Source organism: Aphelocoma coerulescens, chromosome 2 (assembly GCF_041296385.1).
Source record: "Aphelocoma coerulescens isolate FSJ_1873_10779 chromosome 2, UR_Acoe_1.0, whole genome shotgun sequence".
NCBI lineage: Eukaryota > Metazoa > Chordata > Aves > Passeriformes > Corvidae > Aphelocoma > Aphelocoma coerulescens.
This window is the reverse complement of record NC_091015.1, coordinates 156,707,471-156,733,085: the sequence shown is the minus strand read 5'-3', so window position 1 is coordinate 156,733,085 and position 25,615 is coordinate 156,707,471. Positions and strand designations below refer to the sequence as shown.

The 25,615-nt window shown below is 40.8% G+C and overlaps 1 protein-coding gene across 7 annotated transcripts in view; it reads left to right on the top strand.

Annotated features, from left to right (window-relative positions):
- Positions 1-25,615, top strand: part of TMEM65 (transmembrane protein 65) — a 109,039-nt gene that overhangs the window by 16,503 nt on the left and 66,921 nt on the right. For 5 of the 7 annotated variants that reach the window (XR_011148474.1, XR_011148475.1, XR_011148473.1 and 2 more), the window contains exons 3-7: positions 3,025-3,069; positions 5,124-5,191; positions 5,967-6,021; positions 7,221-7,263; positions 7,914-8,019. Coding sequence is in view for 3 of the 7 variants with exons in the window: in XM_069005446.1 (XP_068861547.1) it covers positions 3,025-3,069; positions 5,124-5,191; positions 5,967-6,021; positions 7,221-7,263; positions 7,914-8,019 (317 nt within the window). In the remaining 4 variants the exon portion in view is untranslated. Of the gene's footprint in view, positions 1-3,024; positions 3,070-5,123; positions 5,192-5,966; positions 6,022-7,220; positions 7,264-7,913; positions 8,020-9,534; positions 11,978-25,615 lie in introns of those variants that run through there. The other 2 variants (XM_069005447.1, XM_069005445.1) reach the window with 1 other exon arrangement.

Below are 25,615 nucleotides of genomic sequence, written 5' to 3'. Positions count from 1 at the left end.
TCAGGCTCTGTCCTGGCTCAGGCAGAGAGGGAGCTTCCCTGTCCAGCGTGTGTGCAGGATTCACCAGCCCCAGTTATCTGAACTTCATCTGGCAGACTTGTCCAATCCCTGTCTCATTAATATGTGTAACCACAGATTTTTTTCACAGATTAATTTTTATCTTAATGATGAGGGAAGCTGTAAGATAGGCACACTTCCAGATGAGTTTACAAGACTCCCTTTTATAAAATAAAGTTCTTGCATGTGCAGCACAAAGACCCGTTATTGACATGAGCTCCCTGTGGCTGATCAGGAGCAGTCTGGTCTCCAGAGCATTGTGCCACCATGCTGTCCCTAGTGACCTCTCTTGCAACTTTTGTCCTGATAGTGTTGAAGTACTGCTTCATAAAATGCCTATTTAGGAGGAATCCCACACTACTGAAACAGATTATGTCAATGATTAAGTTATTTTTGCTTATATTTCATCCCCTGGTATTTCCCTCTATATTGTACTAACTTGTCTTTCCTCTAACCTCAAAGCTGTGTCCCCCAGCCTCCCTTCTTTTAGAAACATCCCAAGGTAGTCCTTGATGTATGTTCTGAGGGACAAGTTTATGTTCTTTTTAGTTATTTAGTTAGACTCGGAACTCCCATTATTCCTAGACGTAAGACATTTCTATTTCTTTTTCCTTCTACCAAACACTTTTAATTCTTCCTTTTGGTACTAAGTTTCTAAAGTCAGTTATGCACTGGGTTTTTTAGCTTTTTTTAATAGTTGTCTAGCTAGTCTGAATAGAATGTAATTGTGTAGGCTGATGGGTGCTAGCAAACTCTTTTGTAGTTAAATCCAGAGAACTGATGTTCTAGAGCACTGTAGTTATTTTGTGACAAGCTGAATAGTCTTTTGTATGCTGTATTGGTACCCAGAATAGATGGAAACTATATAACCTAACTGGCTGTCATAACCAGGGAAAGCTATGAAAAGATGTCCTCCTCAGAGGTAGAGTGTTTCCTGGAAATTTGTTGTTACAGTTTCTTATCACAAAATCCTTGCATATGGAGACCTAGATCTAGAGACTAGATGGCACTGCAGCAGCAGGGATGGTTTCAGTGGCAGTGCTGCAGGAAGCCTAGGAACCACAGTGGTTGGTGTGATGGCTTCCCATCAGAGCAGAAAGCCATGGAGGGCAGCACTCTGTGACCTCCTGTGCTTGTGTTCGGTTTTGGGTTTTTATTCTCTCCCTGGCATTCAGCAGGATGGAGCAGATGAGTTTAGTCGAGCTTCATTAGGAATGTGAGGGTGTTGACTTAGGTTGCTTGGCCACCCTCAGGGCATCTGTAGCTTGAGGAAACCGTGGCATCAGCTACTCTCTTTGTTTCAAGGTGGCTCTGATTTTCCCCAGTGTTGTAGGAATTTACGGTCTCTGAGAAAAGCTGCCCAAAGAGCAGTACTGGTGTATATAGATCTTTCTTTGTCCATGCTTCTGTAAAAGATTTTCTTAACCTGTGAGGACAGAAGGAGACCATATGAAAATGGGTCCCATCCCCAATCTCATCCTTCTTGAACACAAGCCAAAAATTTTAGTCTGACGTTTTCTTGTTGTCAATACTCGAGGCTTCAGAAGATTGACTCTCACAGGGCTCCCCTCTATTTATCATGTTCCTCTTCCATGTTCCTCTGAGCTTTGAATCTGTGAATTTCTTGACATTTTCTAGGGGAAAGCAAAATATCTTTATTTCTGTAGTATTTGGGCTATACTTGTCCCATTTGCATGATAAGTACAACTGGTGTTTCTAGACCTTAGGTAGTGTTTACATTGGGCAGAGGGAAGAAGGACCTCTTCAGTAACTGCTATACCTTGAAAGTTGTTAAAGACCTTCCATTAATGAAACTTTATTGGAAGTCAGTGTCCTGGTTGGCTGAATACTGGTGTTATGATCTCACTCTTTTCCTCAAAGCTACTTTAAGTGAGTATTTTAGTTTCTTTACAATAGTATTGAATAGAAGAGTGACTTGGATGCAAGAATACTCACTCTAGTCTGCACTGCTCAGATATGTGTTCAAATGAATCACAGTCTGTGTTTGCAGCATTGTCTTTCCATGTACTTGGCTTCCCCAAGTAAAATTTGAATACTTGAGTGTTGTAGGTTCTGTGTTTTACCATTTTTAACCTTTTTCTGTAGAAGTTACCTCAGCAGAAGTATGGAAGCAACTTGTCAGAATCTCAGGGTTCATAATACTGGAAAATATTGTGGGAATGATTCTTTCAGTTCTAAAAAGGAGGTCTTATTCTCAATATTGATGTGAAAAAATACACAAAATAAGAGAAACCTAAAAAAGTAGCTAGGTTTCTTTCCCTTGCTGTTAAATGAGTAACTTGCTGCTGCATTCTGCACAGCATCTCTAGTCATGACTGCATTGATTTTGTGTACAGAAAGTACTCTGTCAGGTTCAGGAGTGATGTCCTGGTCCTTGCAAACTCTTAGTGATTTGAGTCCAGGATACTTGCAACATGCACCAAATGACCAAACTTAATCTGCTGTTACTGAAATCAGTGGTCTCTATTTTTCTTTTATTCTTATATTGCTGTGAAAAGATGCCTTTTGTGAGACTATAAATGGTAGGATTTTTTTTTTGTAGACTCTCAGTGGGGGAAAGAAAGTTGTCAGCTGCATGTTTATAGGACCTCTAAAAATTAATAACATACAATTGTCTCTAGAAGATTTGATTTTTCTAATTTTAGTGTGTTTTTGTAATTTTCAAATGAAGATGGCTGTTGGACTGCTTCTGAAGTGTGCTGTTACTTTGCATAATCACTTGTACCAGTTTAAGCTTGTAATATTCTAAGACTTCTTGGCTTTAATACCATGTTTTCTTTTGTAAAAATAGTAAAAATGTAGGTGTGAAGTATTTTTCTTTCCAACTTGAAAGCTGTTAAATAACATAACTGCTTTTTTGTCTGCTAGTAATTTGGTAAAGACTTTATAGTAAACCAAATTTGTGATGAAGCAGCTAACTTTCTCATTTCATTTTGACTTCTCTAGAGAAGTTGGAGGTTGCACCACCATCTCCGGGACAACTGAGACATGGTAAAAGAAGAATGTTGAATATGGTTCAGTATCTGTGGAGTCTCTCTTTGAATTGGTGTCATCTTTGTTGTACAAGTGCTTGTCTGTCCTCATCCCTGTTGTACGGAGTAAGAGAAAACCAAAGCAAGCACCAACACTCACCCTGCTGCCTTTGTTTCATAACACCTCGGCTGGAGAATGTGCAGCACTTAGTGAAAGTAGGACAGAAAGCCCAAATGAGAGCATGCTGTTCAAAGCCAGTAACAAACACTGTTTTTCAAAGCCAAGCAGTGTTGATGCTTCAGTACCTTGTGGAGGTTTTGTGTTTTAAAAGGACTGAGAAGTGGTATAAAATTGCAGAGAAATTGGAGTATTTATAATACGGTGATGATTCAAATTCTGATTTAAGTTTCCAAATTAGTGTATTTTTGTGATTTTATACTCTCCAGTGGGCAATTTATTTAGGCAAAATTTTCCTTTTCTAAGCATCTACATTTATTCTCATTTGGGGGGTTTTTTCCTCCCTTTGTCACTGGGGTTCTGTTTGCTCCATGAATTCCAAAATTCTGTCCATTTCACTAAGAATTTGAGCTCCCTTTTTAGCTCCAGTTTGGTACACACATTTGAAAATACCAGGCATATCTGTGTGCTTTTTTTGTTATTTATGTTTTGGTGGGTTTGTCTTGTGATAGCTTAAAAAGAAATTTGAAAGTTTCATACATTTTGTGCTGTAGTCTTTTACCTGTGCAGTTTGGAAGATAGGTGTATTCTCACTAAGTAGTTGCAACTGTCCATTCACGTTCTAGTACCTAAACATGAAAGATCTTGAGTGTGGCTTTGGTTTTTTGTGTGGTCATGGATTCATACTGTCTGCAGGAAGGAAACCCAAAAGGTACTGGTACCAGTTTCTTTTCACATGATTGTGAGGGTCATGTACTCTTCTTTCTTCCCTCTTTGTAGGTTTGCATCTCTTTAAGTTTATAAAATGTAGGAATTATAGTCCAATCTGAAGTGAAAAAAAAACCCAAACTCCAACCAAATCCAAAGTAATATCTGCTGCATTATGAATGTTAAAGAAAGTGAAAATTTTCAACTTTCAGCTGTGTTTTTGTCAAGTAGCATGTCCTCGAGCTGTGTTTAGTCTTACGAAGTGAGCACCTTGAAACTCAGCTGGAGGCAATGCTGTGCAAATTCAATCCCACACCCATCAAAAGCTTACAAGCTAAAACCTGGGAGAGAAAATGAAGCAGGACAAAAAGGAATGATACAGTAGCACTGTACTCATTCTTAGAAATTACCCAGAGCAGTATGTTCCAAGCTTCTGCAATAGAAAATATTTTCAAAAAGGATTTAATGGGTTTCAGAAGTAAAAAAGAAGAAAATGCATGAAACAAAAGGTGGAACTTGGTTTCTTAAGCAGCTACAAATCTAACTTGCTCTGAGGACAGTGCACAAACAAAATCAAGACAGAAGTTTGGGTTGAATTAGTGAGATAATTAACAGTATATGACACACTAGTGAAAATCACCTTAGCATTTGCCAATTTGGCTGGAGTGTTGACAAGAATTGTCTAGCTCCAGACAATGCTTTTAAAACATGAATTTTTAGGAATGTGTGAAGAAGATGGAGCTCTTGCACAGAAGTAGCGAGGGACTTGCAGAGAAAGGGCCTTTATTTCAAAAGCAAGAGAAGCATGCAGGGAGTCTGGTGAGACAGTTTGGTGATCTTCAGTGATACTGCAACATCATTGGAAGGTCTGTAAATAATACCAGAGTTTGTGTAGCTTTAAATATTTCTCTTGTGAACTAGTAGGCTTCCATGTGAAATTGTACAAGTATTTGCAGAGTAAATTTTTTAGCTGGTTCTTCACAAGCCATTAGTAACATTTCTGTGTAGCCGAGGGTTTTACCACACCTGCCAGCAACAAAAAGGTCACCAGCAGAATTAGTAGGAAATGAATTTTGTGTATGTTGCCTTTGTTTCTCTTAAAACCAGTATTAGACATTTCAATTGTTCCTGTGCCCGAGTGAACTCTCTTATAATTATTTATTTTCTCTCTTACTTATTTCTTTTAGTGTTCTTCCACAATGCATTACCTTTTGTAGGGTTTGGATTTTTGGATAACGCAATTATGATTGCTGCGGTAAGTTCATTGTTTAATTCCGTGATTGAGTCTGTAAGATTCAAGAGATTTTCAAGTATTTTTCCAGAGAACAGAATAGACTGGCCTGTGAGGTCTAGTCTAGAAGGTCCCCCTGCTCAGGATTGTCTCAGGATCTCTAGTCTAACTCCTTGCCCAAAGCAGAACCAGCTGTAAGATGAGACCAAATTGTTCCTGGTTTTATCCTGTGGGACTTGAGAAATCCAAGGGCAGCCTGTCTGAGCAACTTGTTCCAAGGCTCAGTTGTCCTCATGGTGGAACATGTTTTGCTATATCCGACTGGAACACGTCTTGTTTTAGTTCATGCCCATTGTCTCTCATCTTTGGACCACGTCGTGCTGTTCCATAGTGCAGTCCGTGTGATTTTGTTTCTTCAGCTGAAAACATAAGGAGCTGTGATACTGTGTTTTTATTTGTTTGCTCAGTATTTGTAGAAGTTTTCATTCAGTGCTGTACATTCAGCTAAGAATTGGGGTGGGGAAGATGGTGTGCAGGGATAGGGGTTGCAGCTTTGTCCACCAGCTGCCTGCTTACAAGAGTATGAAATATTAAAAGAATTTCAGAAGTAGGCTCTTGCCTTAGGGGGAAATATATATGCCAGGAAGGTAGGATCTGTGTGATCTAATAGAAGAAATGTCCATTTATCCTTTCGCTTTTAACATAGACAAGCAGTAAGCAATAATTCTGTCAGTTGTATCACTATAATTTATTTTAATTCCAGATCCCTCAAATAATGAGAAAACTGTTTATTTTTCAGGGTACCCAAATAGAATTGTCAATTGGAGTTGTCTTAGGAATTTCAACTATGGCAGGCAAGTATTAAAAATGCAGCACATTTAGTCTAATATGGCACATTCCTATATTTTAGGCTGAAAGTAGCACACAGGGCTGGAAATGGCTCTTCCTCAGTCTTGCAGCTGCCTTTCCTAATAAAGAAACAACCTCTGGGTGAAGCAAGGACATATTCCATTTCCAGAAATGGAATTTCAGTTCAAATAGCTTTTGAAATGCTTGTTGTTGGTTTCAACCTAATAATTCAAATCCTGGGTCAATTGGGAAAGTGTATTTGCATTTCTGTAGTGGAACTGCTCTAAATTCCCCAGGACCCAGTATTGATGTATGTGGATATATGTATTTGTACGTTGCTGTTTGCTTGCAGTGCTAAGTGGAGATCAGTGTTGGTGTCTTTCTACTGCAGTTCTTGGTGGCTCCTCTGGCTTGGTGAGATACCACAGGAAGGCCAAGCAGCCACCCTGCTCCTGCCCTGGGCCAAAACTGATAAGCTCTTCTTGACAGCTTTGGTGCCTCTGCAGTGTCAGAGGGTACAAAGCTGCTCATGGATCCACCAGCTGCAGGTGCAGCGTTGTTCGAAAGCACACAGAGGGAGAGCTTAACTGGAAATGTTACAGCAGAGCGAGTTAAAGATTTGGGAATTTGCAGTCCTTGGTTCAGTGTGAGAGAGTCACAGGCAAGCTTATCTCAGTAAGGCCTGCTGTGAAATCATGTATTTTGTGTGTAGCTTTGTTCATTCATGTACAGTATTTCTTCTTAAATTGACACAGTTCATGGATATGTTGACATTGTTTATCAAAGCTGCATATCTGAGTGACAGCTCCTTCTATTTCCAGTGCTCCTGTGCCTCTTCAGGCTCTGGAAGGCCTTGCTTGGTGTCCAGCATTAGCTGCATGGAGCTGGCAACCACACACAGCTGTTCTAACATTGATCTCGAAACTTATGTTGATTTCCAGGTGTTAGTGTTGTCTTTTTGTATTTGTCAAGTTTTCTCCATGTAAATTGAGAAAAATACTTGCACCTCCTATTAATTTTAGTCTGCCGCTGTTACTAAACTGTAATAAGGTCAGAATAAAAACATTATAATAAAAGGAACTTAGTTCTACTCTTTAATTCTATATAAATTGATAATAAGCGAGGGTCACTGGGGGCTGGGAGCTGGTAGGTTTTGTTCATAACTAGAATAATACCTTTTTCTCTTCCCTCTTCCTGCATCCAGCTGCAGCTTTGGGAAACCTTGTTTCAGATTTAGCTGGACTGGGGTATGTATGAACTTGTATTAGGAATATTAAGTGCATTCATTGAGATGCAAAGTGAGAAAATAAATTTTTTTGTAACATAATATAGCTCTGCCTAGTATACGTTCTCAGAGTGTTATCCCCACATCTGAAGAGATTTTCCTCTCCTCAGCTAAAACAATATCTTGGCAATGTCTTCAGGTCTAGGCACACCTGTTTCTGATAAAAAGAGATACAGCTTATTTTAGTTTATAAAGGAAATTTCTGCATAGCTGCTGAAAGTAAAGCTGTTTGTTCTGCCTGTTTTTCCCACTTTGCCTCTGTTTTGTTTTCTGCAAATTACACGGCTTACTACTAACTAGTCTGTGTGTGACCGTTCCTCCAGTAAAGGTAACTTAAAAAGCTCTGCAAAAATGCATTAACATTCGTACCAGTTGTGCTGTACTGCATAAAGTTTTTCTGGAAATACTGTATATTAAATCAGTGAGATAATTAACTTACATTGGAAAATGTGACCTTTGGAAGTCTGAACTCTTTGCCATAGTCTTCTTTCAGTCACTTTATCGGTATGCTGAAGGAAAAGCTCTTGATTTTAAGTTCAAGTATTTCAAAACCCTCACTAGAAGATACTGTGAGATTCAAAATAGTTTGTTCTTGTCTTCTGGTTCTTCCAGTCTTGCAGGTTATGTAGAAGCTTTGGCTTCACGACTGGGTTTGTCAATCCCTGACCTGACGCCCAAACAGGCTGACATGTGGCAGACGCGTCTCAGTGCACACTTGGTGAGTATCCTGTGGGCAGCACTGCTGGCGTGGAGCGTTTTCTGTTTAAGCTAGCTGATAAATGCTTTTTGTCACTTTTTCCATTTATTCCTTAATGACCACCAACATTGTGCCTGTTCCCCAGAAGGTTTAGTCATGATCCCATGTCAGGGAGAATCATGAGACTGGATTTTTTTGGGCTTGAGTGGTTTTTTGTATGCAGCAAGCCCCAAGTGACTAGTGGCGTGGATAGTCTCTGCAATAACTTTGTGTATGCTGTGCAGATACCTGGGTTGACCTCTGGCTATGGTGACAATTTACTTGGAAGTTATGACTCCTTAGTAGTTTACTCCTGTACGTTCTTTGTCAAGTGCATGCTGTTTATACCTGTGCTGGTATGTAGTAATTTCTAATATTCTATAATTAGCTTGGATATGAAATTAGCTTTACTCTGGCCAAACTTTTAGCATTTGAGTAATAATCACTGCCTGTGTTTATGGTTACAGGATACTCATCTTGCAGATTCATTTTCCGGGTGGTTACTTACTTAACATTTAAACATTTGAAGTGGTCCCACTTCAACACTGAGAGCAGTGATTAAAGAAATAGATTATCAGAAACTGAGTAAAGAAACAGATACTTATTTCACTTTGTCAGAATGAGCCTTCACTGGGAAAAATACTTTTGCAGATTTAAGGGAAGAGAAATAGCACTTACTGAGGAAAAGCTGTGGGAGAAAGTTAGGTTTAGCAGTGATAGATCAAAGCACTGAGCAGTGAAGGGTTGGCATATGGTCAGAAGGCTGCCCTATAGTGTGTCCGTTCTAAGAGTCTTCTCAGTAAATCTGAGCCTGTGGAAAAACCCTTTTATTGCACTCTATTCACGTCCCTTTTATGTGAAGACTTCTGTGCACCTTTGCCTGTATGGTAGCATTTTTTCTTTTTTACCTGCTGTCTCAAGTGTTTCAGCACTATCCACCTACTGCTGGTGATGTGGTTTGGAGGCTGCTTGTCTTTATTTCCTCTCCTCTTGACTTATACATTCAGGTCAATTCTGAAATGTTTTGCAATTTTTATTGGTTTTGCCTTGTGCCTTTGAAAGGAGCCACTCATTTCTGACTTTGATGACTTGCAGTAGCAGATACAAGCAGATGCATTTATAATTGCACCTAAAATGTGTGTAGGTGTTGTTCAGTGGTTTGTTGTTTTGGGTTTTTTTTTTTCCCTTTCCTGTCTTCCTGGCCATTCTGCTAATCCTTTGAGTGTCTGTTTTCTCTCTTACCACTTGTGCAGCTCTTCATGAGCATTGCTCTCCTCTTTCTTCAGAATTGTCTTTTATCACAGCAAACACTGTTTCTAACCTTGTCATATCTGTCTCTCTCTCATAGACTGTGTTTCTAGTCTGCATGCTAAGAAAAAATACGACTCCTAACTGAAAACTAGAATGAGGGGTGTGTGTTCCTGGTTGTGGTGGTACATGGGAAATGAGTAACAACTGATCAGTGAAAACCTAAATTTTTTTCCCCCCTTTCTTTAGGGTAAAGCTATTGGAGTGACCATTGGCTGCATTTTAGGAATGTTTCCTTTGTTGTTCTTTGGCGAGGAGGAAGAAAAACTGGAAGAAAAATAATAATCTTTTTACAAGACATATACAAATGTAAACTACTGTACCTCAATTATTCAATTATGCTGTCAATATTTAGGAATTAACAGACAGTAAAAAATGTATAGGCTTGGGAACAAAACCTTCAGCATGTCATTTTATGGAAACACTAATTTATTGTGGCCTTGTTGTGTTCAGTACTTCTTTTTATAAGATACCATCTAACTTTTTATTTAATTGTAAATTTTTGAAGTGTTTTCACTTATGGCAAGATGTTTACCACTTTCCCCTTTGAACTTATTCTTTAATGGATTATTACTTCAATAATCCACCATGGATAACAGTATCACTCTTGAGTTGCATATTGGTTGCTTAACAGTTGTAATTGCATGACAGATATATATCACTGGTGTTCATCAGGTCCTTCAATGCAGATTATTAAGAAGGTCAGTGATGAATAATTTGAAGTCCCTCATTTTGCAAGGTGACTGGTTGTCCCTCACCAGCCATCATTTTGCACTGCCTTAGATTAGATATTTCAGTGAACTTTGACAGTATAGTTTCATTTTTTTCACAATTCTGACTTAAGTGTCTCTGAATTGTCTTCTGAGATGATCATGTTGATGTTTTGACAAGGTAAGTGTTTCCAGTGTAGGCTCTCTACCAAGTCCACTTTAAAAGTAGTGTTTTAACACCTTCTGTCTTTCCATATTCATGCCTCTTTTTTCCTTTCTAAACAGTGTTTTGAGAATTGAGTTGAAATATCCTTAAATTTGTCTTTCTGTGTTTTGAGTGTGGTATTGAAGAATTCAAAACGACTGTTTCAAAACCACAAACAAATTTTTTAATTATTCTGTTTAAAATAAGGTTTGAATAGTTGATTGAGATGAGGCCAGGGAGTAGTTCAGGGTATGAATGAGTGCTGGTGTTGCAAGTTTGTAATGAGTGGTGCAGTTGAAATGATAAGTGTACCATCAGTCTGGATTAGAGGACCTGGTTTGATGATAATACCTTTGTATTTAAGATTAAGCCTTTGCTACTTTTTTTTCTGTGAGACAATTAGTAAAAAAAACCTTTTTACTTTGTCTGACTTTTATTTTTGCAGTCTTACTTGATGTATTATAGACCTGACAGTGCAGTATCATGTAACTGCTTTTTTATATGGTTATGAATAAAATGATGACAGCTATTGAATATTCATAATATTTCAAGATCTGACTTGCAAATAGCATAATGCTAAACTGCTAATTGTCCCTTAGAGGAGAAGGTTTCTTACTTGTTTGAATACCATTTGGAAAAGCTACTAAAAAGTGGCACAGCCAGGGCACTTTGAAAGTTTTATTGCTGAAATTGCTAGCACTTCACAAACCTAGAAAGAAATGTTAAAAAAAAAATTAAGTCCCCTGATGATTTTTATTTGCTATAGGAAAAGTCTTATTGTAATGTGTGTGTTTTACAAAGCTCATTGCTTATCTCATTGTCATAAATCTGACTTCTGTGTTCTGATTTCTAGAAGCCCTTCAACAGCAATACTGAAACTTTGACTTTAATGAAGGTGACACTGTTGTATCTGTTTCTTGAAAAGCAGATTTGGAAAGCTTAGACTGAGTAGTTGTAGTAGTATGTGCTGTACTTGGCACATTAAACCATAAAAATCTGGACCAAGCTGTAAAACTGAATGAAAGTTCAGCCAAGTATCAAATACAAATGCAGAGGAGTTTCTGCTTGCACTTCAAAGAGGAAGCTTTATTGAAATAAAATTAAATAAAATAACAAAAAACCCCACAACTCTAACAAAAAAACCCCCAAGCCACAAAAACAATCCAGAAAACCAATTATGCACTCTTTCCCCAACACATTGCTGCTGGTTTACAGTGCTTCTGTGTTCAGAGGTTTTTTTACTCAACCACACATTTGTCTTGCTTTAAACTTTTAACTGTTCTGCCTCTGCATGCACTTTTGTTTCTATACAAAGCTGTATGTATTTCCCATGTTTTTCTTAAACTGAAGTACAAGTCAAAGCAATTTTGCATAGCTTCTTTTGTAGCTGTTTTTATAATTATTTCAACACTGTTTACCACTATGATACTGGCATCATAATTGGAATCTTCCAGCAGTCGCCAAATCTCTGTTCTTTGGCATTGTACCATTGGAACACTGTTTTCATCACTCTTTTACAGCTCATGAGAACAACTGGAAGGTTGTGCCAGCTGTCACAGTACTGATTGTTTATAATGGCAATAGGAAAGACTATACTATTGTTAAATAGCTTGTGCATGTAAATTGAATACCTTTTGTTGCTGTATGTCAAACTATTGTACTGCAACCAGTGCTTTTATTGAGAATCAATGAACTAAAATGTCTTGAAAGAAGTTAATCATGTGTCGTCTTGTTAAACTGTTTAGCTGACCACAAAAATGTGGAGGGCAAGTGACACATGGTAAGAAATCTTGGGTGTTTCAGTCTGATACCATAATGAAGAAGGTGACCTCTGGGGTTTTAGTATTTGACAAAGGTGAAGAATATCTTGTGATTTGAGAGGATTAGTGGTGCTAATCCAGTGGTGCTGGAGGCTGAGAGAAGGTGCTTGTTGGGGTCAAGGTGCCCCCCTGAGAACCATGGGGTAGTTTCTTTGGCTACAGGATCCACACTTGAGTGGACATGGCACTGCTTCGTGTGGAAGGGAAGATTTGTGCCTGATCTGTGCCCTGTCTCTCCACAAGGAGAGTGGGTTTTTGTGGGGTGTATGGATGAAAGTAATCCCTGATGCTCTCATCACAGTTTCTAAAAACTTAAATGAGAAGACAGAGTCCCCTTTATTTTCTGGTATCTTCTCCCTCCTTGATACAAGGAAAACCAAAACACTGCAGGCTTGTTCAGAGACTTCAGTATTGCTCTATTTTTGTGTTCTATCAGTTTGTCCTGTGTTAACAGGAATTTTTTTTTTTTGCATTGAGGGACTGGTAGACTCGAAATGGTTTTTGAAATACTGTCTCCTATTGTCACTTAAATTATAAATGTATTTTTGACTGTATGTTACCTCTAGTAACAAATAACATGCATCTGATAATAGGGTCGCCCAAATCTTCTTGCCAGTATTTTCTCATGCATGTACTTTTACATAAATTATTTGAATTCAGACAACATATTTTGTATTGTCTTTAATTAAATTGTTGAACTTTCTGTAAACTTTTGTACTACAGCAAAGCTGTTCTGTGTTTCTTTATTAGACCAGATGCTGGAGGGGAAATGTTAATAATATCCTGTGGGTATTCAGCCTCAGTTATACAAAACAGGAATTTATTATATTTAAGTTATATGCAAGTGGTCCTTTGTCACTGTCATAGGAAATACCACCATGAAGTGGTACTTCTGTCTCTTCATGCTTGGAAGAGAGCAATTTAAATAATTAAAATATTTGCATGGTAAACTGGTGGTGTTTGTGATTAATATTAATCAGAAGTTCACTTGCACTTGAACTTTTGGAATTAACTGAGGTTTTTTGTATGTAACCTAAACCTTTTTGAACTTTCCTGGACTTTGGAGCTCCTCAGTTTTTTTTTTTTTAACTCATTGGTCAGTCCCTTTTGTGGATGTATGTGCAAAAAGAAGTGCTGTGAGTAAAACATCTGTACTGTAAGGATGGTCTCATCTAATTTTGAGAATCTTTTCAGGTTGGCTGTTATTTTACTCTATTCTGGTTGCATCGTGTACTTGAACTCTTCATTAATGCTGTTCAGAGACTCTGTCACACTTCTACCCAACATTTCCCTCTTATTGGTCTGATGTTTTACATGGTCTCATGACAAGCTGACAGAGCAGCAGTTTATAAACTGAAGGCTTTAATAAAGGAGGAATTATCACCCTGTTCTGAGAGTCCTATGCCTCTGGAATTTTTCAATCTAAAATGTTAAGAAAATAGCTAGAGCTCTCATAACACAAATTGACACATGCTGGAACATTGGAAGATTCCAAAGAGCTGATGAGGTTTCCTTCCACCAGACTGGCTTCTCTGCATATTTCAGCTATTGAATCATAGAAGGAACCATTAAAGGAAAAATGATAGAAAAGGACAGGGGTCCTTGAACAGGAAGAGGAGAATGTTTACAGGTGATTTACCTTTGCAGTACAAGTGTCAGGCTACCAAAGGCCACACCAAAAGCCAGTTGGATATTAAAGGGAACAGCTTATTTTGTTGAAGTTTCAGGTAAGCTTTGATGCAGATCTGTGAGTGATTTTTTCTCTGCATGGTTTCCCCTATTAGTTACTTGCCCCCTTTTGTGTAGGAACACTGAAGGGTAACATTTTCCTTCTACACACTTTGTTCCCTGAGAGCCCCACAACCTGTAAGGAATGTCAGGACTGGGGATGGGTCTGTAACCAGAGCCATTGTTTGTTGGAAAACATCCCAAGAAGAACCCATGCTGTGATAGGTAGTTTTATCTTCATTTGTAGTCCTCATTTGCCTTGTAAAGGCAGGCAGACAGTGGAATAGTTTCTCTGGGAAAAGAAATGTTTTTCTTGGATTGTATTCATTTATGGCAAGGGTTATTGTGCTGACATGCTGAGGAACAGGGCAGTCCTTCATGTGGATATTGAAAAAAGAAGAGATTTCTCTTGACCTCCATTGGAATCCTTAATGTCTCCTCTCCTTATCTCTGCACTAGATGAATGGCCTGGCTGTATGTTTGGCAGATTATAAAGCCCTGGGAACGCCAAAAGGCAGTTACATGTCATTTTTCTACAGGTCACTAAGATGACGTGAGGGGTTTGGGTACTTGTGAACTCAGTCACATGCATGTCCTTGAGGCTTCAAAGCTCACTTTTCATATGTTTGGGAGATTCTTGAAATAGGATTTCCCTGCCTAAATGTAGACTTTCCATGTTGCAACTGGGCCACTCCATCTGTGTTACATACCTCATGACCCCTTTGTGTATGGCAGAACCAGTCCTATAGGGTGTATTTTGTCTGATAAAGATGTTGCAGTTGAGGGTGGGATTGCTTATGTGCTGCTGGCAGGAGGGTACTGGCTTACAGCCTCTGCACCAAAAATACAGTGCTGATGTTAATTTTTACAGTCTTCTAATATTCTTTAGGCCATGGTGAGTGTTCAGAGTGTAGTGGAGTTTCAGCAGTGCCTTTTGTCCAGAATTTGTACAAGTTTTGATTGACCTGACCTGTGCCATGTTGCTTTTGGTCAGTGAAATTATGAATTGTGCAAGTTAGCTTGTTCCATGAAGTGGAAGAGTTTATTTCCCCATGAAATAACTGGTTCATTGGATGGAAACTGCTGACTGTTGTAAAGCAAACCGGCCTTGTGAGTGGAGCAGCTTGGTAGCAAAGAGGGGTGACAGGGAAACAAATTACTTCTTTAAAACTTTCCTGCGGGGAAGAGCTGCTCCTTTCTTGATGGCTGTTCTCTCTGACACTCTGTGTCGGCAGCAAATTACAATTTTTTTTTGGTTTTCATTTCAGCTGCTGTGACAAGTGACGCCAATGTTTTGTGTCATGCAGCAGCAGGGATCTCTGTAGAAAATTACTCTGCTTGAAAAATGAAGTCTGCTAAAATAAACAGATTGTCCAACAAAAAGGAACTTAAAGTGTACTTACAAGTAACCTTCTGCTAAAATCTGTCATCTTGGTGTTGTTGAAAGTTGGTATAACACAAGGTAGGCCAATGGTGTGACGTATCAAAAAGTGTCACTGATGAATCATTAAGAGAATTATGTCCTACAAAAAGTTACGATTTTCATTAACATTCTGCAGCTGTTCCCTCTCAATGCTGGGTTTCCTTTTTTTTTCTTGAGTCACTTGTGGTTCTGATGCCAGCATGGGAGGCACATAATGAAACATTAAAATATAATTGCAAAAGAAGAGAATGTAGAAAGGAAATAAACCCTCCCTTCAAAGAAATGCAAACAAATTATTAATGTCATTAAAATACTTTAGAAAACAACACTAGCAGTGTTTCAGTCTAAACCAGCTACTACTGATAGTTGCAAAAGTAGAAGGTTTCAGAGTTCTAGATGATGAAAACTCCCTTGGTGCAGGTCCTGTATTGACCTGATTCTGATTTAAACTGAGTTCTAGTAAAGAGAAATTGTGGATTTTGCATGGTTTATTTTTTAATCCTTCTATTTTCACATTATGTAGTTAGCATGCTTCTCTCATGTAAAAGCAGCCTGTGAAAGTGCAAGAGTTGCCATTTCTGCTTTGTGCTTGGTATTGTAAATAACTATTGGGTACAATAGAGGGTAGGGTTTTTCCCTATATGATAACATAATACCCAGCATACTTAAAAACTGTTGTATGGTTCCTAGTTGGATAAATGTTGTTAAGATGGTTTTTACGGTGTCACACATAAACCACTCTGAATCTAAAAAGGGAGTAATTGTTAGGATGTAATTCCTTTTCTCCATTAGTGGCAGTCTGTGCTTCACTTTGATAGGTAGGTGATGGCAATTACTTAGTGCCCTTTATGATTTGACTGTTTCCCTTAAAAGACCTTTCCAGCCATGATGGAAGATACAATGGCAGCTGTTACAGCGGGGATACTGTAACACGTGTATCAATCAACGAGGCCCATGGAAAAGAAATATATATATATATGACGGATTCTTGATAGATGTTTCAGAGAGATGTTTATTTTCCCAGCCGCATGGCCGGGATCTGCCCAGGAACTGAGGCAATCCCGGGACCCGAGGGTCCTTTGCCCGCGCAGGGGAACACAAAACAACCAATGGGGAACGAGGCTGACCAGGGGCAGGGAAACCCCGTGCGTCCCCCTCAGGGCCCCTCTCCCAGGACCACATGGCGGGGGGAGAGACCCCGATATTTCACCCGTTTATTTTTAACAAAAAGAGATTTAAAACTTAACATTGAAAACAACTGGATAAATATGAGATAACAAGGACAGTTTCAAAACAAAACAAGCCACCCTCCTGAGTCTTTAAATGTCCAAACAGATTCTCTGGAACATCTTAAGGCTGACAGAAGGGAGACAGGACTCTCTGAGCATGCTTTGTGGGGAAACTGAGGCAGGAGAGGGTTTCTTCATTTGTACCTGTTGGAACTCTAAACAACAATAGTTAAATTCTTCCCTCCCCCTCTTCATCTCCCACTTGGCATTGGACAGGGATTTTTGGGGAAACAATTGGTGAAGGCATGGTTTTGTGAGGGAAACCATGGGTGAAAAAACGGATTGGGAATACACTGGGGGTAATAGGATATAGGGTAAAAGGGAAAGGTGGGATTAGGAAAGGGAGACTGTAGGGACTGTTTATAATGGAGATATTGTCTAACATGACTACGATTTTTTGCATATATACTTCCTTTTACAGAAACACCATTAGGCCCAGTGACCTGCGATGCTTGTAACCCTTTTCTGCCTTGCACAATTTTGAACTCTACTACTTCTCTATCTCCTTAACTTGGGATGTATTTTTCAGGGTTATTCTTTTTAATAGCAGTTCTATGAACTAATATGTCTTCTTGATTGTCACATCTTGTTATAAAACCATAATTTTGTTTAACATTCTAAAACCGTAGCTATGATGATTTTTTCCTTTTTCCGAGTGGCTGCTGTTTTCTGTCTCACTTTGTTTTTGCTTTCGCTTTTGCTGGCTCCTGTGTTGGAATTTCCAGGGCTGCTGGGGCCGTCGGGGCTGCTCGTGCCTGCGCGCTCTCCCCGGGGCCGCATTTGGGGCCGCGTGGGCTGGGCCGGGCCGGGCAGTGCCACTCAGCTCCCCGCACGCCGCCACCTCTGCTTCAGCTGCTTTGCTGCTTCCTGGGGCCATGCCCACATCTTGGCCGGGCCCCCGAGCGACGACTTCCCCACGCCCTGCTCCAGCGCGTGTTTCGGCTGGGCACGGCTCCGCTCCACCGCCAGCCGCCACCCGTGCGCTGCTCCTCTCACGGGGCTCGCTCCACCACGTGCTGTGCAGGGCCGGGCAGGCTCCCACCACGCCTCACTCCGCCACCGACACTGCAGCTCGTGTCACTCTGCCCATGCGTGGGAACTGCCTCGCTGCTGCTCAGAGAGCGCTCGGTCCACGTGGGCAAGGCCGCACGGTCCCTGAGGCAGGCTTCCCTTCGCCAGGACACAGCTGACATTGCTCAACAGTTTTGGTAATTACATAACATTCATGAAAATATTCTTCCCTCAGCATATATTTTGACTCAGAAATCAACTGTGTCCAAAGAGTCTTCCAAAAGTCTTTGGTAAGAATCAAATCCCAAGAAACGTAGAAAAAGTTCTTAAACAACCATGAAAGGAAATGGTTCAATTCCTTTTGAGCTTGAATTAAGCTAAACTTTACAAATCATTGTTCAAAAATCTTTTCAAGTTTAAGATAAATGTTCATATGTGGCTCTGAGAGCCAAGAGTCTTTCCAGGGTTCCTCCATAGTTTAGAGATGGAACAGCAAAACAAAAACAAGAAGAGAAATCCGGAGTTTACTCACAAATGAGTCGCTGTCCTTAGGGATCGGGGGTCGTTCTGCTCTCATTACCCACCATTTGTTACAGTGGGGTACTGCAACACGCGTATCAGACAGCGAGGCCCAGGGAAAAGAAATATATATGGACTGATTCTTGATAGATGTTTCAGAGAGATGTTTATTTCTCCAGCCGCATGGCCGGAGGTCTGCCCAGGAACTGCTCAATCACGGGACCCGAGGGTCCTTGCCCACGCAGGGAAACACAAAACAAGCAATGGGGAACGAGGCTGACCAGGGGCAGGGAAACCCCGTGTCTCCCCCCCAGGGCCCCTCTCCCAGGACCACATGGCAGGGGAGGGAGACCCCAACAGGCAGCAACTTGTTAACTGTGGTTTCATACTGGTTTCATAAATTTTATTTCCTTCTTTCTGATCTAAACATGCAATCTCTTCTTGCTTTCTATTAGGGCATTGATCTTTTGTACATCCTGATTAGGTGGCCCTGAATGTTGTGGAAGAAACCTTTTTGGTATAATTTCCCACCAAAATAATCTGGCTTGTGCCTTCAATTAATGTAAATCAAGTTTAAAATGTTCTGATGGAAGTACTTGAAGTATAAATCTCTCATATGCTGTGACTCACACATGCTGATGATCTGGTCAAGTCACGAATCTCTGTTTCAGTTCCTGTAGTTTTTGTAGGAAGTATTTAGGAAATCATCCTAAATCATCATTTAGAATCCAGCTCTGTGAGTGGATGGGCTGGGACTCTGTTACACACACAGCCTGTAATCCTGGGCATGGCAGCATGGGAGACGTGATGTCCACGTTGCAGCGGTGCCATTGCAGACCTTGGGATTTGCCGTGTAGAATCACAGAATATCCTGAGTTGGAAGGGACCCACAAAGAACATGGAGCCTGACTCCTGGACATACTGGTGGCTCCAGCAAGCTCAAGCGTAGTTGGCGTAATTCCTGTGGTGAGCAAGTCCCTCATGGGGCAGCACCCACATTTCATGCCTGTGAAAACAGACCAGAGGGCAAGGACAGCAACTCAGAGGCTGGAAAGCTGCTGCTGCCAGAAGCACTTGTTTAAGAAAGAAACAGTCTGCTGCAGGACAAGTCATAGGTGTCTTCCAGCATACCAGGGGTTGTGTCCTCTGATAAACTCGCAGTATGCACTGTGGTTTTTGCAGATTTTCTCGCATGGTCATCTAATCTTACTCTGGGTAAAGTTTGCAGATAGCTTCCTTTAGCTGGTGATGTGGTGATTGCTCTTATTTCCTCCATGTTGTGAGAAAGTGCAGAGGGAGCAGTGGTGCCACAGGTGGCTAGAACAAAAGGCGGGAGAGTTTCTGCACTTCCTCAACATGTTTTTTTCTTTGCATGGATGCTCTGGAGATGTGTGAATGTTAAAAAAAAATCTCAAAGCATCCATAGCTGTTGCTGTGTCCATGAATGATTGTTCTGCCTACACCTGGCAGAATTGTGTCTGAGATGTTGCAGGCAGGATGACACTGTAGCTTTTTTACAAACTGTGGTCTACAGCTTTGATATATTTTACTTTCATTTTCACAGTTGTGTGGGTTTTTTTCCCTAACCTTCATTTTTAACTGTTCTCCAGTTTGCTGCTTTGAATTAGTACTCCTCTGTGTCATACTGAGTAATTCCTCCCCATGGTAAGTGTATATGCATATTGAAAAATATTCATCTGTTAGAAAGATATCCATTCTTTTAACTACATTTAGTCACTGTTGGAACATAACCACTCTTTTATGTATATCCTGTTAATCCCCTGTAGCACTATTCTTTCCACAAGTAAATAAGCTCCATTTTCCTGTGCTTTAAAACACAGGATGAAGTAGTTCAGGGATTGCCACAAGATAGCTATGACAAATAAGAAGTTTACTGCAGTTACTTTCCCTTCCTCCTGATACTCTTGTCTGTGCAGTCAAAACTGTGTCAGCCTTTATGACTGCACAGAGGAAATGTCCATCATATTCACTCACCTTTGAATTTCCAACCCTGATGACTCCTAACACTGACTGGTTGTTCCCAATTTCTTTGTACTTGTGCAATTAGATTTTACTTTGTATTCAAAATGTTTGAATTTCCTCCTAACCTCTTTGACTCCTTCTCACAGTATCCTGCCATTAGCAGAGTGTAAGCAGTAGTTGAGGGGAAAGTGTATTTCGTTATTAACATTAATATTTTGCTTCCTGTTTTGTAAATGCCAGTTATGTCAAACTGTCCTTATTCTCAGCATTACTGACCACCCATGCAAAACCAATATTTTTTGATAGTTTTCTCCACAATCTGTGTCTCTTTTTTTTTCCCCCCATAATTTTGAAGAACTATTAAATGTTTAACCCACAGGAGCAAACTCTGATTTTGCTGATCTTAGTGAATCAATTTATAGAAGCTGGCAGTTTTGTCACTTAATAACATTGCTGGAGGAATATACAGCATGTTAGCTTGTCATTCTGCTTGCAGGGTAATATTTGTCTCATTTAACTGTGGCTGTCTAGAAGTTACACATCCCTCTGAGCCACGCAGGGAGTCAGAGAGGCACTTCTGGAGGATGTTGCATTCCCCTGCTTTCAAAGAGGAAGAATAGCCGACTAACTGTAAGTTATGCCCCAAACTTTACACTTGTGGGTGAGGTGAGGTAAATCCAGTGTCAGCACTTTAATGGCTTTTGAACTGTGTGTAGTTTCTGGCTCCTCAGGACCAGATCCTGTGCTCATGGTGTATCAGACTGTGGGGCCGAGTTTGAAGATTTGCTACCCAGTGTGGGAGAAGGTGAGCCAGCAAAGTCTGTTGCACATCTGAATCACAGGGTTGATGCAGCCCAGTGAGATGGGCAGATGTGATGGATACCTCCTGGGGCTGTCCCACATTAATTTCCCTGACTCCTGGGACTCTTGACTGCATGGTGATTTTGATACATGGCTGGTAGGGTCTGGAAGATGAGTGACTTTTGCAATCAGTGTATGTGTAGAGAGGAATAATAGTGGTGAATGAGAATTGATTTTAACATGACTATGCTCCAACATGGAGAAAACTCAAAGCTATAATAAAGTCTTTCACCTTCAGGACTAAACACAATGAAATTCAAAATAAAGGCATTGTTTTTGGTTGTGGTGTGGGGTTAGCAGAGTGGCATTTCTGTTGGCAGACAATAAAAGAGCTGCTGTCCTTTACTGGAAAAAGAGGGAGGCTGTTGTGTTCTTGGCCTGAAGTATAGTGCCTCATCCATATTGGAGACTTGCCTCAATGTCTTAAGTGACTTTTGGAAAAGCAGCTCAGATTCTTTGCTAAACTCCTTTCACAGCCTCTAGTTCCCTATTCAGTTTCAGAAACTTGGCAGAGCAGATTCTGGCAGTGGTATACCAAGTCTTCTAGACAATTTGAAGCACGTTGACAGGGCTGTAACCAGAACACAACAGTAAATGGAAAATGTTCAAAGACTTTGTGAATTCTGTGAACAGACAGCAGGGCCTCAGTCCAGTGGCTGCTGGTCTGATTGTCCGCCAGGTGAGATGCACAGATTGCTGTGGGCATTTTGTCTGTTTAAGGTGCATGATGAGTGTCTGGGTAATTGGGGAGGCTCCTTTTCCAGGAGCATAAGCTCTGGTTAAACTTGAGCAGCTGCTACGGGATGAGCATCCGTTGTGTGCACAAGACCTCGGGTAAACTCATGTTGTGCTGAGGCCACTCCAATTTATTTCTTGTGATGAGCCCTTTAGTTAAAGTTTATTCGGGGCTGTAAGATCTGTGCATAGGTACAGAGCATCTAACTATAGATACGGTGCATTCCTGCCCTCTGCCCTGCTGTAGGTGTATTATTTGTCTAAAATTTACTTGGGCTTTTAACACCAAAGTACATATGTAACTACTAAGGATCCAGTCTGGTGAAGCTGGAATCACTCAGGTGTGGAAAGTTACAGTTCAGTGTCTCCCTGCAGGAGTGTTCTGGGGTAAAGGGTTCATGGTATCTGAGGTATAGCACCAATAGCAAGTAAGGTGTGAATGGCCCTTCAGTCTAGAAGATGAGGACTTACTGTAGGCACAGGATTTTTTTCACCAAATGATAATAAAGATTTCTCCTTATAGTGTGGAAAAATTGGTGGTTTTTTGGTCACAAGTGTGGCAGATTTTGTCATGACATCGAGAGAGGTTTTCCATCCCTGTTGCCTCAGTGTGTCCTCTGCCTGAGACACTCACTTGTCCTGTCATAGCTTCAGCCCGCCTTGCTGACCTGATGTTTGGCCTCTAGTCATGTGGGTGAAGAAATCTGCTGAAGAAACTCATTCATTGAGGAGCTGCTGGCAGACAGCATCAGTGACAGCAAAGGGTTCCAGCCAAGTCTGGCACCAGGAGAGATTGGGTTCAGCAACAGGGAGATGTTGATGCATTTAAAATACAATTTGGCACTGGACACAAAACCAACTGTCACAGCAACGCAGTGCTAAGTCCAGCTACTCATACTGAATGCTTGGTGCTGTGGAAGAGAGGTCTTAAAAATTGTTAGAAGCTCACAACTTGGGGAAAAAAGCCCCGTGGAGTCAGTGAGGAAGGAGAGGCAGGAGGAAAAGAGGAAAAGTAGCACTGAAAGTCATGGTGGTTGAAATGGGATGTAAGCTTGTTTCAGAAGGGTTGTGACATATAGGTGGGGGATGCCTACTGCTGTGGAAGTTTATTTGGAGTGCACAGAATGGATGGGTCAAACAGGGAGGTGTGAGAGAAAACAGTATTTGGGTGTTAAAAACTGGTCTGATGGGGAGGGGTAAGTGATGAGTCAGCAGGACAGAGGACAGATGAAGGAGGGATGAGAATTCACTTCTAAGAAATTGATAGAAATACGGAAAAAATGCTTCAAAATGTTGCCAAATTAACCAACATATCAAATTTCATAGGGTGTGCGGACTGTTACGGATATTAAGGCAGGCAGTAGGAATGCCCTTGCCAGTATTCTTTGGGCTCTGATAGTGGGTTGCTGTGAAAATCAGAGATGCTTTGGTTGAAGAGCTTGAGACACTGCATTTTGTTGCTCTGATTAACCTGCTTGAAAGGTTTAGATTCTGCATGACTTTTCCTTGTGATCTTGGGGTTGTTTTAGAAATGTCTGGCATTTTGTTGCAATTTGGCAGAGATGTGCAGCTTTTTGCATTTCAGAATGGAAATTGATTAAATTGGGGGGGTAATCTGTGTAGCTCAATAGCAGATAGAAGTCAAGAAATTTCCCTCTCACCTGGCTTCAAATGAAGCCATCTTAATTAACATGCATTTCATAACACATGCTTAGTCTTTATCATTAATCTTAATATAGATCATGAATTTAAGTCAAGAGGCAACAAGAATAAGTCAGCATATGAATGGCTGTGGCACATTCTTTTCACTCAGGAACACATTTATCTTGATGACATCTCTGCTGGAGTTCCAGCAAAAGTGCTTTTCCAGGGGAGATAGGGGAAGGAATATCTACTTACCTGATAGTCTGTAATACAAACCTCGCTCTGATGTTAAATTGGTTATTCTTAAACAAAGCAGGAATGTGTGTTGTTCTAGATAAGCATAAAACTGAATTACAATTCAAGGGTCATTATTTAAACTTTAAAACAGTATAATTTGTCCTGCAGTACATGTGCATCACTTCTCTCTAGTTCTAAATGAATTTGGGTACCCTTCTACAGACATGATGGGCACAGTGGTCAAGTGGAGAGTGATGGATGTTGTTTATCCTGCCTTTAGCAAGTGGACAGTGAAGTGGACTGAAAACTGTCTGAATATCTGGGCACAGAGCCATATTCAGCCAGAGGACAGTCACTGGTGGCCCGGGGGTTGATACTGGGGCCACAACTGTTTAACCTCATTGTTAATGAACCTGGTTGATTGTGCTGCTGTGTCAGCACATTTGCAGATGGTATGAAACTGGGAGGAGTGACTAATGCACCAGAGTTGTGCTGCCATCCAGGGGGACCTGGACAGGCTGGAGAAATGTGACAGGATCCTCATGATGTCCAACCAAGGGATATGACAAGTGCTTGCACTGGGCAGGAGTAGCCCCATGCACTGCTACAGTCTGGGGCTGACCCCAGAAAGGCCCTTGGGGTCCTGATGGACTCCAGGATGACCATAAGCCATCAATTGCCCTTGTGGCAGAGGTGACCATCTATGTCTGGGACCTGTGCCCAAAGATGGGCTCCTTGTTACAGGAGAGACATGGACATACGGGAGCAAATCTAGTAAAGTGCCATAAAGATGGTTAAGGAATGGAGCATGTGTCATATGAGAGGGCTTTAGAGAGCTGGGATTATTTAGTCTGGAGAAGGGAAGGTTCAAGGGGACCTTATCCATGTGTGAATACATGGGGGGAGGGTAAAGAAGAGAGATCTAGTTCTCAGTGGTTCCCTGTGTTGGGACAGGAAATTCTATTTAAACATAACAAAATACCCAACATTTTATTGTGAGAGTGATGGAAACTGGATCAGGTTGTCCAAAGAGATTGTGGATCTCCATCCTTGAAGATACTGAAAACCTGACTGGACACAGCACTGAGCAACATGCTGTAGGTGATCCTGTTTTGAGAAAGAGGTTGGACTAAGCCATCTATAGAGGTCTCTTCCCACCCCAGTCATGATGTGATTCTGTGGGTAGGATATATTTTTGTTATCATGTGAAAAAAAAATTCTTCACTGGAATGAAACTGCAACTGTTCAGATGGTTTCAGTAAAAAATAGGAGTAAAAAGCACTGTATAGCTGAAAGTTCATTGGTAGTTAAAACTTGAAAACATTGCTGTGTTCAAATCTGTGTTTTACCTTTTACTGGATTGTGAGTTCTTGTCAGAGGATCACAGAATCATGGAGTGGTTTGGGTTGGAAGGAACATTAAAAATCATTTAATTCTGCCCCTGCCACCATGGACAGGAGATGCCACCCTCTAAGTCAGGTTGCTCAGGACCCCATCTAGCCTGGCCTTGGAAGAGAATGAAGGGAACTTGCTTTGAACTACTAAGAGAGTTTTGGTGGTGGAAGCCTGGCTTGGAAAAAGTGACTTTGAATTTCTTAGCAGGATGAGCTCTTGCAAGCAGCCTATCAAGTACATGGTGTTACCTGTGTGTGTGATGTACCACAGCTGGGGGGAATTCCTAGAAAAGCTTGTCTGCTTCTGTGCTTCCCAGCCAACAGTAAACAGGACCAGGATCTCTACTGCTTTTTAAACACATCTGATTTGTTGTTCACCTCCTTTTTGTGTGTTTATTCCCAGAGGTGTTGGCTTTCTAAGTTGGTTGGCTCTGAGAAAGCTGGAGGTATAACAGCTGCAGGATCTGATCTCTCTGGAATGGGTTTCTTATAACACGTGAGAAATGCAGTCTAAAACTTCAGTAGCTTGCAGGGCTTGGCATGAAATAGCTCTTGTGGGTCCCTTCCAACCTGAGGTATTCTGTGATTCTCATGTGGGCCAAGTTTATCTCAGTGCAGCCACTGAGCATTATTCATACCCTCTGGGCTGTTCCCTCCTGTAAGCCATGGTTTTATTATCAAGCCTGGATAGTATTGATCACTGGAAGGGAA